General features: G+C 49.0%; 6 protein-coding genes across 6 annotated transcripts; 1 reads left to right on the forward strand and 5 right to left on the reverse strand.

The window, feature by feature from the left end:
• Positions 1-255: 255 nt before the first annotated feature.
• vip1 (putative actin cytoskeleton protein (VIP1)) lies at positions 256-1,243 on the forward strand (the record flags this gene model as incomplete). Its single annotated transcript, XM_057270715.1, has 3 exons — positions 256-338; positions 412-498; positions 583-1,243. The coding sequence occupies 3 exons, from the start codon at positions 256-258 to the stop codon at positions 1,241-1,243; spliced, it is 831 nt and encodes a 276-aa protein (XP_057117889.1).
• Positions 1,244-1,667: 424 nt separating this feature from the next.
• Positions 1,668-1,892, reverse strand: N7481_011497 (uncharacterized protein; the record flags this gene model as incomplete). The annotated part of the gene is made up of 1 exon (XM_057270716.1): positions 1,668-1,892. One exon carries the CDS (start codon positions 1,890-1,892, stop codon positions 1,668-1,670), a length of 225 nt encoding a protein of 74 aa, XP_057117890.1.
• An 892-nt stretch (positions 1,893-2,784) lies between these two features.
• On the reverse strand, positions 2,785-6,334 carry N7481_011498 (putative nonsense-mediated mRNA decay protein (Nmd5); the record flags this gene model as incomplete). The annotated part of the gene is made up of 7 exons (XM_057270717.1): positions 2,785-2,957; positions 3,017-3,319; positions 3,376-5,243; positions 5,312-5,496; positions 5,561-6,021; positions 6,095-6,173; positions 6,245-6,334. 7 exons carry the CDS (start codon positions 6,332-6,334, stop codon positions 2,785-2,787), a joined length of 3,159 nt encoding a protein of 1,052 aa, XP_057117891.1.
• Positions 6,335-6,877: 543 nt separating this feature from the next.
• On the reverse strand, positions 6,878-11,104 carry N7481_011499 (SKI complex RNA helicase subunit SKI2; the record flags this gene model as incomplete). The annotated part of the gene is made up of 4 exons (XM_057270718.1): positions 6,878-7,558; positions 7,619-8,179; positions 8,245-10,789; positions 10,863-11,104. The coding sequence occupies 4 exons, from the start codon at positions 11,102-11,104 to the stop codon at positions 6,878-6,880; spliced, it is 4,029 nt and encodes a 1,342-aa protein (XP_057117892.1).
• Positions 11,105-12,029: 925 nt separating this feature from the next.
• N7481_011500 (uncharacterized protein) lies at positions 12,030-12,827 on the reverse strand (the record flags this gene model as incomplete). Its single annotated transcript, XM_057270719.1, has 1 exon — positions 12,030-12,827. One exon carries the CDS (start codon positions 12,825-12,827, stop codon positions 12,030-12,032), a length of 798 nt encoding a protein of 265 aa, XP_057117893.1.
• Positions 12,828-13,782: 955 nt separating this feature from the next.
• On the reverse strand, positions 13,783-15,427 carry N7481_011501 (CFEM domain-containing protein; the record flags this gene model as incomplete). The annotated part of the gene is made up of 7 exons (XM_057270720.1): positions 13,783-14,079; positions 14,277-14,648; positions 14,699-14,766; positions 14,823-14,859; positions 14,909-15,090; positions 15,144-15,279; positions 15,332-15,427. 7 exons carry the CDS (start codon positions 15,425-15,427, stop codon positions 13,783-13,785), a joined length of 1,188 nt encoding a protein of 395 aa, XP_057117894.1.
• Positions 15,428-16,375: the final 948 nt, after the last annotated feature.

The following is a 16,375-nucleotide window of genomic DNA, read 5'->3' on the forward strand; positions in this document are numbered from 1 at the left end:
CGAACCCGTACTAGTTACTAGTTACTAGTACTAGCACAAGCACTGGAGCCTTGATGAATTTAGATTTAATATGCAGTAGCCTGAGGCGGTGCAGCCCACCGCTACGTCACCTGTGGCGTACCTACGTGGTTTAGCCTGTGACTGACAGCATCATCTCTCTGGAGTATTTAGTCCTGTTTGCGTGCCCCTCCTGAGTCCCTTTCGCTCTTCTTTCCCATTTCATTTCAGCTTTTTACAAGATACCCTACGATAACCATGTCTACCCACGCTACTGTTCAGGTTTCCGGCATCTCGCCTGCAACCTCTGAGAAAGATGTTCGCGACTTCTTCAGCTTCTGGTATATAACAGCTCCTACAACAGGCAGACGTCATACTATATTTCACATTGCTAACCAAATCTCCTCCCAATAGTGGCAAGATTGTGACTCTGTCCATCACTCCCGTCTCATCTGACGCCGATTCTGTCAAGTCCGCCAGTGTGACATTTGAGAAGGAAGCGTAAGCTACCCCGCACCGCGTTTCACAGTATCCAAATGGCGCCACCTCTCCTTCACCAACCTAACAAAATCTCACCTTATCCAGCGCCGCCAAAACCGCCCTCCTCCTCGACCAGACCCAATTGGGCGGAGCCCCCGTCCACGTCGAATCAACTTCCAACATCAACGATCTCGCCGGAGCCCAAGCCACCGGCGCAGGCGAAAAGACCGACGACGAGCACGAAATCGCACAGGAGGATAAGCCTCGCTCGCGCATTCTGGCCGAGTACCTAGCACACGGCTACGTCGTCAGCGACGGCGCAATTGAAAAGGCGATTTCCCTGGACCAAAAGCATGGCTTCTCAAGCCGTTTCACTAACGCACTGAGCAACTTCGACAACAAGTTCAATGCTACCGGCCGCGCGAAGGGTCTCGATGAGAACTACAAGATCTCTGAGAAGGCGGCTACGGGCTGGCGCGGTCTAAATCATTACTTCGAGAAGGCCCTTGAGCATCCCCACGGCCAGAAGCTGCGCGAGTTCTACGTCCAGACTGATAAGCAGGTCCGTGATATTCACAATGAGGCTCGTCGTCTCGCTGATCTGAAGCTTGGTAAGGGTGGCGCTGAGGGTGATGCTACTGCTACTACTGCTGATTCCTCTGCTGTCGCCCCTGCTGCGCCCGCTGAGGCTGCCGCCGTTGCCCCGACTGTTGTTCCTGCTTCTGAGCCTGCTGGCGCGGTGCCCCCTGCTGAGCCTAAGGCTTAGAGTGATTCGGTCGGCTAGTGATACCTTTCCTTTACTGGCGTGATTTCTTAGGGTCGTGTTGATATCGACTTTGCCTCTGTGTCTACCATGTCTCGTTCATAATGGCTTCTTTTCCGGGACGAATTTACGATTGCAATGTGTTTGTTTCCATGGTCGTTATGATGCAAATAAGCAGATATGAATAATAAGAATATCCCCCCCCTCTTTCTTGTCTACTCCCACCTGCCATGTTTCCGTAGTTAAGGTCGTTTCCGTAGTTAAGCTCTTATACGCGGGTGGAAGACTTTAAGTAAAACATCGTCCGGACACGTCATGCCATAAATAGTCTTAAGTAAAGTTATCCATAAACATTGAATTGGGTTTCGGTTTCGAGGTATGCTAATAATACCCCTCGTAAATCATCAAGAAGCAGAAAGAAAACGCCCTATTTCGCATACTTCGCAGCCTCAATTTTCTCCAATGGGTGTTCGGGGTTGCTTTCCAAGCTGCTCCGCTTCTGCTGCTCTGACTTGTCCTGGGAAAATTCCGGTGCTGGTCGTGCGTTGCCCATTGTGGAGCCTATCTTGCCACTGCCTGGGACGTCGTGCTGTTGGGCACCGGTCAAATTGGATGGTTCTGGGGACTGGCGACCGGGCAATTGCGAAGACATGGCGTAGAGGATTGGTGGAATAGGTGAAAACGAGTTTAGATAGTTTCTGCGTCGACGACATGTTAGATTTGTGCGGAGAAGATGTAGGTGGCGACTAAGTCTGGTGAGGTGTCTAGATAGTCCCCGGTCCAGCTCATCGACCTTACTCTCTACTCACCTCTTATTTCTGAATTCGGGGTAGATGGTATAGGTACAATCGTTCAGTTGGACTGAATTAAATGATGTGTTGGAAATCTAGAATTGAGCCCATTTAAGTTGCCATTTATCTCCAACAAACGTGATCACCTAAACCAGTCATTCTGGATTTTCCATCATTATGACGTTGCAATGTGCCGCCGCTCGCGGGGAGCGGAGTGCAACAGGTTCTCCCAGCAAATTGAAACTTACGGGTTTACCACTGTTTCCTACTTGTCGGGTTGGAGATTCAATTGGATCGAGGCCCATTAGTGACATCATTGTATACTCATCACGCGCGACGCGAACATACAGAACATGACAGAGACGTTTTGATAAACAATCCAAACCAGTAGTCAAAAGGAGAAATTTTAAAGATCTACGTTTCGAAATAAATTTTGAACTCGATATTTGTGTTGAAGCTGATGTACTATATCATGAGGGGGTTGTTCTTGGGGGAATCTGTGCAGGGAGGCGGATTAGAAAAGGCAGGGGGGTAGCGACTTTTTGAGAGCACATCAGCGGGACATGAGAGGAAGAAAAAAGAGGAAACATAAGCACATATAAACGGGGGAGCAAGACGTGATCTAAACAGTGGGAAGATGACATGAAATTGGCATATGTCTCGTGAGAAAGGATGCGAGAGAGATCCTAAAAACAAAACCAGACATTGAGGCAGTGAACAGCATGGTATTGAACTCTGTGAAGCACCGCTGCTCTATTGGTTGCCGTTGGACTGCATACCCGCTGCAGCGTCGGCTTCGGCGTTGGCAGCAGCGACCATTGCCTTGGCGTCGGCCTCGTGGAAGACGGCCTGGATAATCTGCTGCTCGTCGGGGCCAAGGACCTTGATCAGGCTGTCATACAGCTGGGGTTGCTCTGACTGAAGGTCTATAGAGATCGTTAGTGAATGCAAAATGGTAGACAGGTGAGCATATAAGGCAACGTACTCAGGAATACATTCTTGAACATGCCATACGGCTCAAGCTTGTCCAATGGGGTCTCAAGTAGACTCTCCTCGTCCATCTCATCTTCAAACTCGTCATCGGCGAACGAGCCGAATTTCTGAGCCTCCTGGTTGAGGAATTCGAGGTAGGCAGCACTCTCATCTGCAACGTCACCGTCAAGAGCAGCAGTAGTCTCGCCCTCTTCCTCGTTCCATTCAACTTCACCATCCCAGTCATTGTCCTCATCCTCATCGTCAAAGTCGTCATCGAGAGTGAAGTCGGACTCCTTGGTAGTTTCGTCGCGTTCTAAAATAGAATGTTAGTAATCAGATATCAAGTCGGGTAGACCCAGGAGTACATACGCTTAAGAGCAGCAGGCAGAGTCTGGAAGAGTCTTGTCACACCCTGCAGCAACCTCGGCCAGCCCTGTTGGACGCTGACGGGAACATCACCCGCCTTCATGGTAAGAAGCGAGCTGATGGCGGCAATAGACAGCTTCTTATCGTGAACACGACGGAAGTTGTCAATGTTGGAGAACCAAAGGCTGAAGAACTTGTTAGTCCAGCCCTTAGCCTCCAGGACCTGGAGACTGAGAACGGGGTTGTAGTAGATGGCATTGATGGTCATCTCCATCAGGTGGATGCGGTAGGTCTTGGCCTTCACATCGGCAGGGTCAAGGATGCTCATGGACAACTCGATGAAAAGAGGAATGTACTGGTCGATGCTCCCGCGAAGGTTGAGCATGAGAGCCTCGGCGAGCTTGGCAGCACTGATGCGATCAACACCACCGATACTCTCATTCCGGAATATATCCTCCACCATTCCAGCGAGGGCACCAATGTAAGCTGGGTTTTGAACCAGCATGTCAGATCCATAGGAAACATAATTATCAAGTGCAGGGAGCATATCCTCCAGGTAGAGCTCAGCGCCGCCCTTGAAGGTCTTGTGGATCAGCTCAAATGCTTGCCACATGGTGGGCGAAATATTTTTGGATGAAAATGTGCAGCTGTCAATGATCTCAAAGATTTCGTTGTACAAATCGTAGAGCTTGTTCTCCAATGTGATGCTAATAACTGGCATCAGAATGGTCTCGAGATGCAAGAGAACGTCAGGAGTGCTCTCAAGGGTCAGAATGAGGGTTCCGATGGTCTGTAGAACACCCAATGCGGTGATACTCTTGTCGTCCAAAAAGTCACCAAAGCCCTCCTCATCACCCTTGGTGGCATTTCGCTCAAGAACCTCACCAACAATGCGCATGTAGGTGTCGCGCAGCTGCTCACTCAAGGCCACGGCGAAAGGAGTCAGTTCCGCGGAGAAGACCTCAACAAAGTCCTCCATGACGTTGGCCAGAGCATCAACATCAACCTCGTTGGCCAGCTTAAGAAGCTGCTGCATAATCTGCGGGATGTTTTGCTGCATCGATGTACGGATGACATCGTGGCGGATCAGCGGCTGCAGGGCAAGGGCAGCTTCCACACGGACGGGCAATTCGGAATCAGTCATCGACTCCAGGATATTGCGGTAGATAACCATGAGGTTGTTGGGGTCCTTGAAGTCAAGCTGTTCAAACTTCTCGAGAGTGTCGCAAGCCCGGGCACGCAGGAATCCATGAGGACTGCGGAATTCAGGGAAAACGTGTCTGACGAAGAAGTATTCGACCTGATCCGCGATAGGGCTCTTCTTGCCCAAAATAACCGAAGAAAGAGAGCCAATCATACGCAAAGCACCCTCCTTCTCCCGGGGAAGCTTCTGGTCATCGGGGGCAGCCTCGTACTTGCTGACGACGCTGTTGACGAATGTAAGGATCGCGAATGTCTGCTTCTTGCGGTTCTTGGTGAGGGCAACAAGGAAGTTTGTCGCAGCGATATCAGGAGCTGAAACCTCCTCATAGTAGTTCAGCTTGCGGTGAAGGTATTCTGAAGGGTCCTCCTCGAACAATTCGATATCCTCATCCGATTGGCACAGAGTAGGGAAGACGAAATGCGCGATCAGGTTGTCCATATGCGGCTTCAAGTGATCCCACATCGCTTTGGGCTTGACACACTCCTCCATGAAGATCAGAGTGTAGGAGAGAGCAGGGTTGCTGAGCCATTGGGCCTTTGACACCCACTTGTCGATCTCCTGGAGGTATCCCTTGAGGATTTCCGGCGCAAAAGTGGTGATGAAGGTCTTCGCGTACTGGGTGTAGTCGGGCGTAGAGGACTTGGTCATCGTGGAGGGGTTACCGTATCTGGAGGGGTAAAATGGTATGTTAAACCGGGAGTCTCAAAATAGAGCCCGAAAAGACTGAGGTCTTACCTGATGAAGAGACGGTTCAAGTTGGCATACGCCCACTTCTTACACTTCCACCAGTGGTTCAATTCGCGCTCCTCCTTCGAGTCTCCCATGGAGCTTGCGGGGGGCGTCTTGGAGATGATTCGCAGGAACAACGTACACCAGTCCACAGTGGCCTGGTGGGTCTGAAGGGCCGGTGAAAGCTCGAACTAGAAAGCAATGCGAGTTAGTTCCCCTGCAAGTCCTAGGATATAGAGAGACTTGGTCACCCACATAAATGGCATGTTTATAAGACTTGACGATGATCCGAAGCATCTCAGCAGCCTCTAGACTCTCCTCATCAACTAGTCTCTGACCGATACCAAGCAACTGTGGGAACGAGTGCTCCACAATCTTATCGAACTCCTCCCGCTTCTCTCCGGCCTTGTAGCGATAAACGCGACAGACGGCCAGAAGGCACTGCAATCCAGCATATACAGTATTCGCGTCATTGGTACCGAGGAGCTGAAGGGTCAGATCGAGGAATCCGGGCCACTTCTCAGGAAAATCGTTCTGCAGGATCTTCTGGAGAAGAGGGACGAGCTGGGCGCGGACATTGGGTGGGGTCGAGGCCAGGGCAGGGATCAGTCGCTCACGGAAAGCGGGCTTCTCAGCTTCGGGAACGGGGGCACGCTGCGGGTTGTCGTCGATAGGCGCCCAACCTCTGTTGATACGGTTCTTGAGGTAGACACCGGCTGGCGGGACGGAGAGTGGTTAGGGACGAAGAAATTGGAGAGTGGAAACCACAGGACGGAGTGGGATGCTCACCAGAGAGTTGAACAGCGTTGTTCTGCTCGCCCTGAAGAATATCCAACAGCGCATTGATGAAACCGGGCTGAGATTCGGCCTAGAAAATGGGGGTGGTCACCCCCCGCTATCAGTCTCACAGTCCCACGTTCGTTCAACAACGTGACGCACATATTTTAGATCCAGCTCCGCTTGCTGGCGAATACTCGTATTCGGATCCAGTGTAGTCTGGATGCGGTCTCGAAGAGCTGTGACGTCCATCTTCGCAACACCTGGGGCACCCCAGCGCCAAAAAATCACAGAAAGAAAAAAAAAAAACTCCAAACAAGGAACCCCCGAGAGATACGGGTCGGTACCGATGATGAGCGGAGAGAGGAGCAAGGGGCCAAGGACGAGGGTCCAAGAGAGGGAAAGAATGAGGATTAAAAAAGTGTAGAGGGGGAATCCACCCAGTGGAAGTTGCTAGGATTTTGGCGGGCGGTCACCCCGCAGCTAATCAGCGGCCGCACAGTGATTTTCTATACTCCATTCTCCATTCGTGTCTTTCCGAGCCCCGGCTTTTCTTTTTGGAATTTAAATTGGATTTTTTTTTTGGTCTTTAGGTGTGCTGATTGATTATCAGGTTTCCCACATTGATAGCCCCGGTTTACTAGGGTAGGGAGGGTCCCATAGGGTTGCTACTATATCTCTATCTAATCGACTGCGGTGATTACCATGCCCCAGGGTGCTCGTGGTCGGTCGTAAGGTGTATAGATAAAGCTGCCCAATAAGCGCGAAGAGTGTAATAAAACAACCCCAGCACGCTCACATGTACAAAGATGCCGCGAAAATGACATCACGCTTGATCAGTTCCTGGGCCTGCTGCATCTTCGTATACAGCGAAGGATCACCGACAAGCTTGGCGGCATTCTTCACCTCGCGGCAGGTCTCATCAAGACGACTGATAGTCCGGACAATGGTGCCTTCCATCACATCAGTCAGGTCAGTAATGCGGTTGAAAGACATTCCCTTGGCCCATTCGTAGACCACCTCTGCCAGACCGAAGCGTGGCTTGCTGGCAAAGTCATTAGAGTCCTCCGTGGACTGGATGACCTGGTGTAGGACCTGGAAGTTATTGACCCGTTCCGCGATACGGATAATGGCTTCTTGGCCCTTCTCCAATTGAGGTGTGAGCTTGGGAGTGCTCTCTGTCTTTTCCTGGAACACAAAGGCGGAAAGAAGAGCAACAATTTCCTCCGGCTCGTATTCGGCGAGAACGTTCTCGAGGACCAACTCCGTCAATACCAGTTCGTCAGCAGAATGAATCTCGCATGCCACCTTGCCCTTCAATTGCACTCGCCCCACATCGTCCACGAAGCCCAACTCCTTGAGCACTTGAATGCGCTGTTCATAGTCCGGAAGTAGTTGAAGATTTTGATCCGACATCAGTTGTTTCAGTTGTGAGATGTTCTCCTTTACTTGCCATTCGTCGTTTTGCATTTCAAACTAATGAGGCGAGGGTGTTAGAATCAGGTATGACAATACATAACGGTGGCTTCGACTCACGTGTTTCAGGAAATTGGGACACTGTAAACAATGCCCGGATTGAGCAATTTCGGCCTGGGTCTGTCGTTGATCTAGAATATCTCGGACCTGAAGCTCCTTAATGCGGGACCAATCGATCTCGTCCCATGCCGTATTTAACCAGGACGAGGTGTACTTGGTCAACTCCTTATCTGCGAACTTTGTAGCTTCTTCAAGTTCATAATAACCCATTAGCTCTAGTTGTCCAGATGGGAGGATGCGGTAATACTCCAATGGGAAGATGATGTATTCAGGGGCAGTACCTTTCTTGATGTTCAGGTACCAAATGGGGCCCCCGACCTTGACTTGGGTGTTTGTGACGCATTCGAGTTCTGTGAGTGGAATTTTGACGCCCTTGAGGTTCATTGAAGCTCCATTCTGGGGAAGCTCTCGGAAGAATTGTCGGAGTTTGGGCAGGAACGGAAGGATATCGCTGGGATGACGCTTCGAGTTTATGGTTCCGATTTCGAGTACCTGGATGCATGGTGCTGGTCCTGACGTGACACCTTCCTTCACTAAGATACCAGCCGTACGCAATCCATCCTATTCAAGCATCAATATGAAGATCGGGCACCTGGGTCCCGCTCACGATCCAGACATAGACATACCTTTTGATATACTACCAACCTCTTCATGCTGAAAAGCCGCTTGCCCACTGGGGACGATAGTAGGTTGGCGTGTAGCTCATTAGTGAGTCGTTTGAATTCAATCGAGGCCGTATGGCAAGCTTCAAGATCCACATCACAGACTTCACAAGGCTCTCGCTTGATTTTCGCCAAACTGGCCTCGGAAAGCTGAACTTGCTTCTCGTGCTCCGGTAGAAGAGCCTGTGTAGCATTTTCGCTGAAACTTCTTTTAATCATCTCCTCAATTTTGAGTGCTTCCACTCGAAGCAGATTGAGAATCATGTTATATGTCAGTCGGAATTGAGAACGAAGTTTGGTCGGGTCTCCCAGTATCATCTTTTTCAAACCAGCGGCAGGCGGCGCTTCATCGCGGCCACTGGCAACAACAATTACATAGCCCACGTTGTCGAGACCTCTGCGTCCAGCACGTCCGGCCATCTGCGTATACTCACCGGGAAGCAGATCGCGAAAGGCTTTGCCGTCGTGCTTGCGGAATCCAGAAAACACGACTGTCCGAGTTGGCAGGTTCAGACCCATGGCAAATGTTTCAGTGGCAAACAGAACCTTCACAAGGGACCTTGCGAAAAGAATCTCGACAATCTCCTTCATAATGGGCAACAAGCCACCATGATGTACAGCAATACCGCGGCTGAGTAGCTCACGAAGATTGAGGATTTGCGGGAGAGTCCGGTCTTCAGGCTTCAGTCGGGTGAGCGACTTCTCGATCATCATATGGATCTCGCTCTTTTCCTTAGCAGTGCAGAAATCTTGTTTGGTAAGGGACTCCGCATTCTCTTGGCATCGCTTCTTGGAAAAAACGAAGATACAGCCCGGAAGCAATTCTTCCTTACGAAGATGTGAAACCAGTGAGACCCAAATAGTTCTATCTTGGGCTGCGGATGTTCGGCCACCGCCACGTCCAGTACGGGCAATGTTTCCAGTTCCCCGGTTAGAAGGTTGACCACGCCCTCCGGGCTGCCCGCGGCCGCCTCGCTGAGGAGGACCACCACGTTGACCATTGCCTCGGCCGCCTCTGGCGCCGGGTTGGCCACCTCCTCCCCCTCGTCCCTGTCCTTGTGGACCTCCTCGCTGTGTCTGGGCCTGAGCAAGGGCGTCGGCCTCTTTCTTAGCCTTGGCATCTCTGCCAGACATGGCATCATTCGCCTTTTTCCAGCCAGCCTCGAGGAACCGCTTGTTGGAATCGACGATCTTGTACTTGTCTTTCCCGGCCCAGAGGTAATGTTCGAGAGGCACAGGTCGTTTAGGGGTGGAAATCACGTAAATGTCCTTCTTCTTCGTGCGACCAACCCAAGAGGCGAATTCGTGAGTGTTTGGCACTGTAGCAGATAACAGGATCAGGGTGACATGCTCCGGAAGCATAATGATGACTTCTTCCCAGACCACTCCACGCTCAAGGTCGTTCACATAGTGTACTTCATCAAAAATGACAAACTCCACATCTCGGATAAGATCAGCACCTCGGTAAAGCATACTTCGCAGGATCTCGGTGGTCATAATCAAACAACTAGCCTCGGGGTTTATCTGGACATCACCCGTCAGGATTCCAACGTCTTCAAATTCGGTCCTGAAGTCACGGTACTTCTGGTTGCTGAGAGCTTTGATCGGAGATGTGTAGATGGCCTTAGTCATGTGTTTAGATGCAAGCGCAATAGCGTATTCTGCCACAACTGTCTTTCCAGCCGATGTATGCGCGGCAACAAAGACAGAGTCGCCGTTTTCAAGATGGTAGACGGCCTCCTTCTGGAATGTATCCAACTCGAATGGCCAATCTCTAGCCATGTCGGGAACAAGTTCACTAAAATTGGTGATCTCCTTGTTCACATCAACAACATGGGCCCATTCTCTACCCTTCTGCTTCTGAAGCCCTGCAAGAAGTGGGTTGCGCGGTTCCAAAGCGGCAAACTCCACCGGCAGAAGAGCATCGATATCTTCCTCTTCGTCGTCGCTGATCTCGTTCTCATTGTCAACATCAACGATTTGTGCAGTGTCATTTTCGGTTTCGGTTTCGGTTTCGGTTTGATCAACCTGGAGATGGCTTTCCTCTTGGAGTAGAGCATGTTCAACCTCCTGGTCACCTTCCGCAGACTCTTTGGACTTTGCTTCTTCGAACACATGTCCATGGCTGAATCCAGGGGGAATTGTGAGAAGACCACCATCGGATCCGAAATCGATGATTCGGTCAAGACCGGTCTGCTGTCCTCCGCTACGCTTTTGCTCTGCAGGCTGAACACCTGCCTCCATCTGAGCAAGAGCTTCGACACCCTCTAGGCCTCCGGGGGCGAATGGGAAGAATCCCGCTGCACCTCTAACAAAGTCTGCACGTCCAGCAGGACGACGGAGTAGAGAAGTGGAGTTTTTAGCGGTTTCACTCGTAGCTGGCACTGTCACCTCGTGGTAACCAGTCACCCGTCCTTCCAAGCCTTCTCGTGTAAATCGAGTCACCGTTCTCGTCTGCGTAGGAGCGATCTCAAAGATATCAGTGGTTTCAGTTGGGACATCCCATCGTCTCAAGAAAAGATTAGCCAGGTTCAACTTTTCCGCGAGGAAACGCGCAGACAAAGGATGAATTGGAAACATACTGCTGTAGCTGATTCAGCCAGCTGGGAGTAAACTTCGAAGATGGAGTCAAAAATTCAGCTTCCAATTCCGCCAAAAGCTCCTTTCCACTCTGATGTGCCTGCTTGCGAGGTCCGGGACCGCTCGAGGCACCATTTTCACCCTCGGCGATCGGAGTCTCAAGTTGAGTTTGTATCGAAGTTGGGTCAAGATCTTTGGCTGCTAGCCTCAGATTTTCCATCGCGGATGCCAAGTAATCCGCCATTGTTTGTAAACAGCGTTCAATTGGTGGGAGAAAAGAAGGTATCGTCAATCGTATTCAGTTTGGTGATAGTGGTGCACCCCACATTGATGTGCGTTTCGGTGGATGAGGTGAAGGTGAAATTGAACGGGCAGGGGAAGGAGCGTATTTAAGCTCGCCCGGTGAAATACAGAATGCAATCTCAACTGCAGTTTCGGTATTACTGCACCGAAAGAGGAAACACTGAGAGACGGAGCTTGACGAGGCAGTACTGTCGAAGGACGGTGGGTGATCGCAGGTGAGCTGTTGGGGCGGCAAGACGCGGCAGTATCAGGGTGTTGATGACTGACGTCGTGTGGGGCACAGCAGTATGAACTATGGATTTTGCCCATGGGGTCTACAGTCATTGGACTTTGGTTCATCCGTCTCTAAATAAAAGGTGCAAATTTTGAAAATAATGCTTGCTTATTTCTATTCAATATGGGATTTATGCCCGCACACGTCAATTCCCTATCCCATTCTATTAGACTCCCCTCTCTACCAGAGTCACTAAGAGTGGAGATTGGTGGAATGAAGCATAGGATACTTGAGGTTGTGAATACTTCTCTTTGCTAGTTGATTCCAATTTCATGTCGAACCTCCACAGGGTGCGGGCAAGGATAATTTTCATGCTGTCATAGGCAAATCTATGGAATGTTAGTATTTCGAAGCTTTGAATATCTCATTGGACTCACTTCTTTCCTGCGCAGCTTTGCGGCCCGACTGAAAGGTTGAAAGGCTTTCTTCACATCGGTAGCAAATTGCGGGTCCTCTCCAAGCCACCGTTTTGGGAGGAACTCTGCTGGCCATGAGAAGTTACGCTCGCTGCGATAGGCACTCCAGTGGAAATATTCACAACAGTCTATAACGATCAGTATATTTCAATATGAATGAGGTGGTTTTCTTCAACTCATACCTGGTCAGGTACAACGTGGCCATCAATTTGGACTCCGCCGATAATAGTCTGCCGAGGAAACCCGTTTGTAATTGGGGGGAACATTCTAAGGGTCTCTTGGATCACGGCTTGGAGATAAACCAACTTGTTTATAGACGAGACATCTATTTCGCTTTCGTGTTGGAAATGAGTATGTAGCTCCTTGGCCAGATTCTTCATTTTCTCGGGGTTCTGTAGTAGCAGGTAGGTAGCTGATGTCAAAGCTATCGAAGTTGTTTCTCCTCCCGCCAGTATCAAGATGCTAGCCTGCTGCTCAATTTCATCGGTAGCAATTGCGCCACTGTCTCTTGCTTCAATTAATGGGTGAATAAAATCCAAACTGTCTGTCCTCCGCTTCATGCGTCGCTTGACCATTTCAGCGGTCATTTCAGCGTGTTTCTTTTTCTGCTCCATCATTGATGAAGGTATCAAATCCGCAAGAAGCTTATTTAGAGGGCTAAATCTGTGGACAACTTGAAGTAAGGTGGCCACATAAAAATAATCCACTACGAACTGAACCCATGCATGAAATCCGGATGAATCCAAACAGCCGAAAGATTCGCCGAAAGCAAGATCGCCGATCATATCGAAAGTTATATAATTGTACCAGAGCCTCGGATCTAATTGTAGACCATTGGTAGCATGATCTTGCAGTTTATTCAGGAATAGTTCCACATTTTGCTGCAGTATGGGTTCTTGTGATGCCAGTGCACGGGGTGAAAATGCTGGGTTCATAGCTTTTCGAAGTCGCGCGTGATTTTCGGTGTCAGCCATGGATAAAGTTTTTTTTATCCACCAGCATATCATTAAAGAAGGTCTTGTCTCGGGGAAGAGTGGATTCCCTTGATGTCTGGAATAGATATGATTCCATGCGACTGCCGAAATGAAAGATAGTTCATTTGGACTGATTCGGACGACAGTCCCGTAGTCTTCATGCGCCTTTTGAGCAAACAGATGGTATTTTCCACTCAACTGAGCTAAGGCCACGGGAATAGATGATGCTGCGTATATCTTGGGCCCTGGAAAATTTGCCAATGGATGGAAGTAAATATTATAAAGAATCTTTGTGGCAATTGTCAACACAGCCTAGGATCTAGTTAGTAAATTTGCGTCATGTCCAAATGGTCAAATCATCTTACTAGGGACAGTATAATCATCCATCTAGCTGTGGCAGACTTCTCAATGGGTTGGTCCTCCATGAGTAATAAATGACGATGTCTCAAACTTTTCAAACTTTTCCCGTGAGCTTTTATTGACGGACTTCCTTGATCTGCTTCAGGCGGGGGCACAGGATCCCATTAATAGACTTCATTCAGGCTCGCCAAGTTTTGTATACTTGCTTTAATTACCAAAATGACCTAAGTGTAAGCGAATTTCAGCACCGAGCAAAAGCCACTAGCCTCTTTTAGCCCAATGTTAACTTTGGAACCAGATATCGTAATATCTGGGGATGTTAATTTATATTTTTCCGGTTGCCATTTGCACATCTAGCGCTTATTGCTTCGTGCTGCTTATTTTCCACTCCACATGCAACTTAACCCCCACGTCGAGATTGGCCAAGATGTACCAAATTTCTCTGCCTGTCAAAACAACCAGAAATCTGAAGTCGGTCATTGGCCTGTATTACATCAGGATCATTCTCATTCCAAGGTTGAATTAGGTTGCGTTTCGTTTCGAAATGCCCTCCAGGGCTAATAATCCATTCAAAGTAAAGAAATGATATAATCTTTTAAGCATCCCCGTGACTTTTCAAATTCCCTGTATGATCCATTTCAATCAACTGAACAAAACTCGTGTTTGGGCCGCCATCAGCAATTCGGATTTTCTTGTGGCTGAGCGGCTGTCCCGAGCTGCTAGTCCTGGTCCCTTTTGATGACCTAAATACTTTGGGAAATAGGCGACCGAGCAAGGAACGCATGGCTGGCATGCATAGGCAGAAAACCCCAACATCGATTTCTATCACAGACCAATAGCCGCCGGCAGCATTGTCCCCTGTTGTTAATTTCACCATTAGCCATCCTGTAAGCTGGAAGAAAGGAGGGCAAATAAGGTAAACTTACAAGTTGGATTCGTACTGGTGGCGAAGAGCTTGAGCATGATGGTTCGATAGATGCTAACACCGGTGATCCTTTCAAATTTATGAAAACATTAGAATCGTGCATGTCCACAGTGCCTGTGAATAGAGAACGAGAGAGGCGAAAAAAAGACTTACAAGAATCCCACTCCGAACATAAATATGACCTGAATCTTTGTCGTGATCGAAGCCTGGAGCTTAAGTACTTTGGGAATAGGCAGGGAGATAACAAAGACGTCCAGTACAATGTTGATGGCCGCAGCAGCGACCACCAGAGGGTTTGTCTGCACGCACTTTCCTACATGTTCTCCAGCCCAGCCATTCCAGTTGAAACTAACCGGCGAGCACTGGAATGCGAAGGCGAACAGGAAAGTGAGGCCGTAGCAAACTGTCACAATGCAGGAGGCTTTGATGACATGACGCATCCGATCGGAAGGGAAGATGCGGAGGTAGAAGAGAAGGAAGCAGATCTTTGTGAGCGAAATGCAAGTGATGTAGAGGAGTTCTTGGATGTAGAAAAGCTAGAAGAGTCAGTTTTGTTGCGGTACGTTGGTATGGCAGGAAATCGTACATAAAGAATCCGAGTAATGCTAGTGAATTCGAGAGTCCACATATCCTTTCCGAGCCCAGCTTTTCCAACTGAAGCAATTGTCGATTAATTTCTGACGGTAGATGGATCGAACGATGCGACTTACGCAATATCGAGCCGACATTAACTGGTACCATAATACACTATAACGCTGAGTTAGCTCAACCCCTTCATAATGATTTTTTGACTTACCCCGAGAAGAAGAGTTGCCCAGTCATCTAAGCCAATTTCGAGTTTCTTGATAACAAGGCGCGTGTATATTCGCAAAGCGACGAACACCAAGACGCACAGACCAACAGCTGGGATCACAATACTTAGAGAAGTGTGATCCCTAATCGGAGCTCCGCATTCTGTATTGGTGACATTAAGCGTAGCTGTTAAATCAGTTAGAGTTCAAACCGCGTGTATATGTTTAGTTTTGACGAACTGAGGCCCTCCTTGATGGTGCAATTGGCCGAGACACAGCTACTCAACCCCTCGTTGAGATCCACATTCGTACACATGCATGCTTGGTCAGTGGGGGAACACGCTGACTTAGGAAGAAGGTCGGCAAGGCATTGTGTCTGTAAATTCAATCAGTATTGCACGGCGTGAACAGAATATTTGAAATCCTACAGCGCATGAGGGGAGAGACTGTTGAGCACATGTTAAGTCACCCAAAAGTATTATAGCAAAGGATAAGAACGTAGCCCAAAATCGAGGCGGTCGCATGCTGCCGTTACTGTGAAGGGCTGACGTTGGATTTGGCTTCAACCAAGCCAGGCGTCGACTGTATTTATGGGAATTAGGATGGAAATCGTGGGGCGAAGAAGGGTTTGTACTACCCACATGTGATTGTCGTTTGGAATTTTCAGAAAAGTACTATCATGCCTGAAACGGCTGACTAGAGACTAGAGCTGACTAGGAAAATAATTCAAGGGAGAAGAGAACAGGTTTTCAAGGCAATCACAATTCCTCGCATTCGCGGCCTGAGCTAAAGGGGACTCCCGCTTCTGTTCCTGCTTGTTGCATCCCACTATAAAGACTTTTTGTGGATATTTGATCAGAAACAACTAGTACTCCGTATAGCTACGTAGCATTACTACTCAGCCAAATTGGGTTAAGTAAATCACTCCGTAGGGGTCGTTCTGAAATGGGCTTTCGTGTTGAATAAATACTCCGAGGCAAAATCAGCCCACAGGGTCTCCATTGTCAAGGTTTATTGTGCAATCTTTACAGGCCCCCGGGGCCAGTAACGGCCATTTACGGGTAGGACCGAGTGAACAATGGGGCGGAATTGGATCGGCATCGAGATTAATTTAGGGGGATATGCCAAGAAAACGACCTGGCGTAATTGGCACCGGTCCCACGACGCTATAATGGGGCCAAGACGGTAATTTCAACAAGTATCAGAAGCCGAAGCCCGAATGTCAGAGAAACAAGGAAATTCCGCACAAAAAGTGATACATTCGAGTCTACAATTCGTACATAACTACTCTATATGGAGTAGACAGAAAGTTAATTCAATTGACAGCTCTTGCTTGTAGAAAACATCTTGTTGCACATCTCGAATTACCCCAGTAAACCCATGTCAAAACTCTAGTGGTAAGATGGGCGGTTCGTGCGCTACACAACAATTTCCATCTGCGACTCCCGTAAATTTTAAGCTCATTGCAATTC

This window comes from Penicillium waksmanii (assembly GCF_028829765.1).
Source record: "Penicillium waksmanii strain IBT 27052 chromosome Unknown utg000009l:1.0-4314994.0:1.0-4318279.0, whole genome shotgun sequence".
NCBI lineage: Eukaryota > Fungi > Ascomycota > Eurotiomycetes > Eurotiales > Aspergillaceae > Penicillium > Penicillium waksmanii.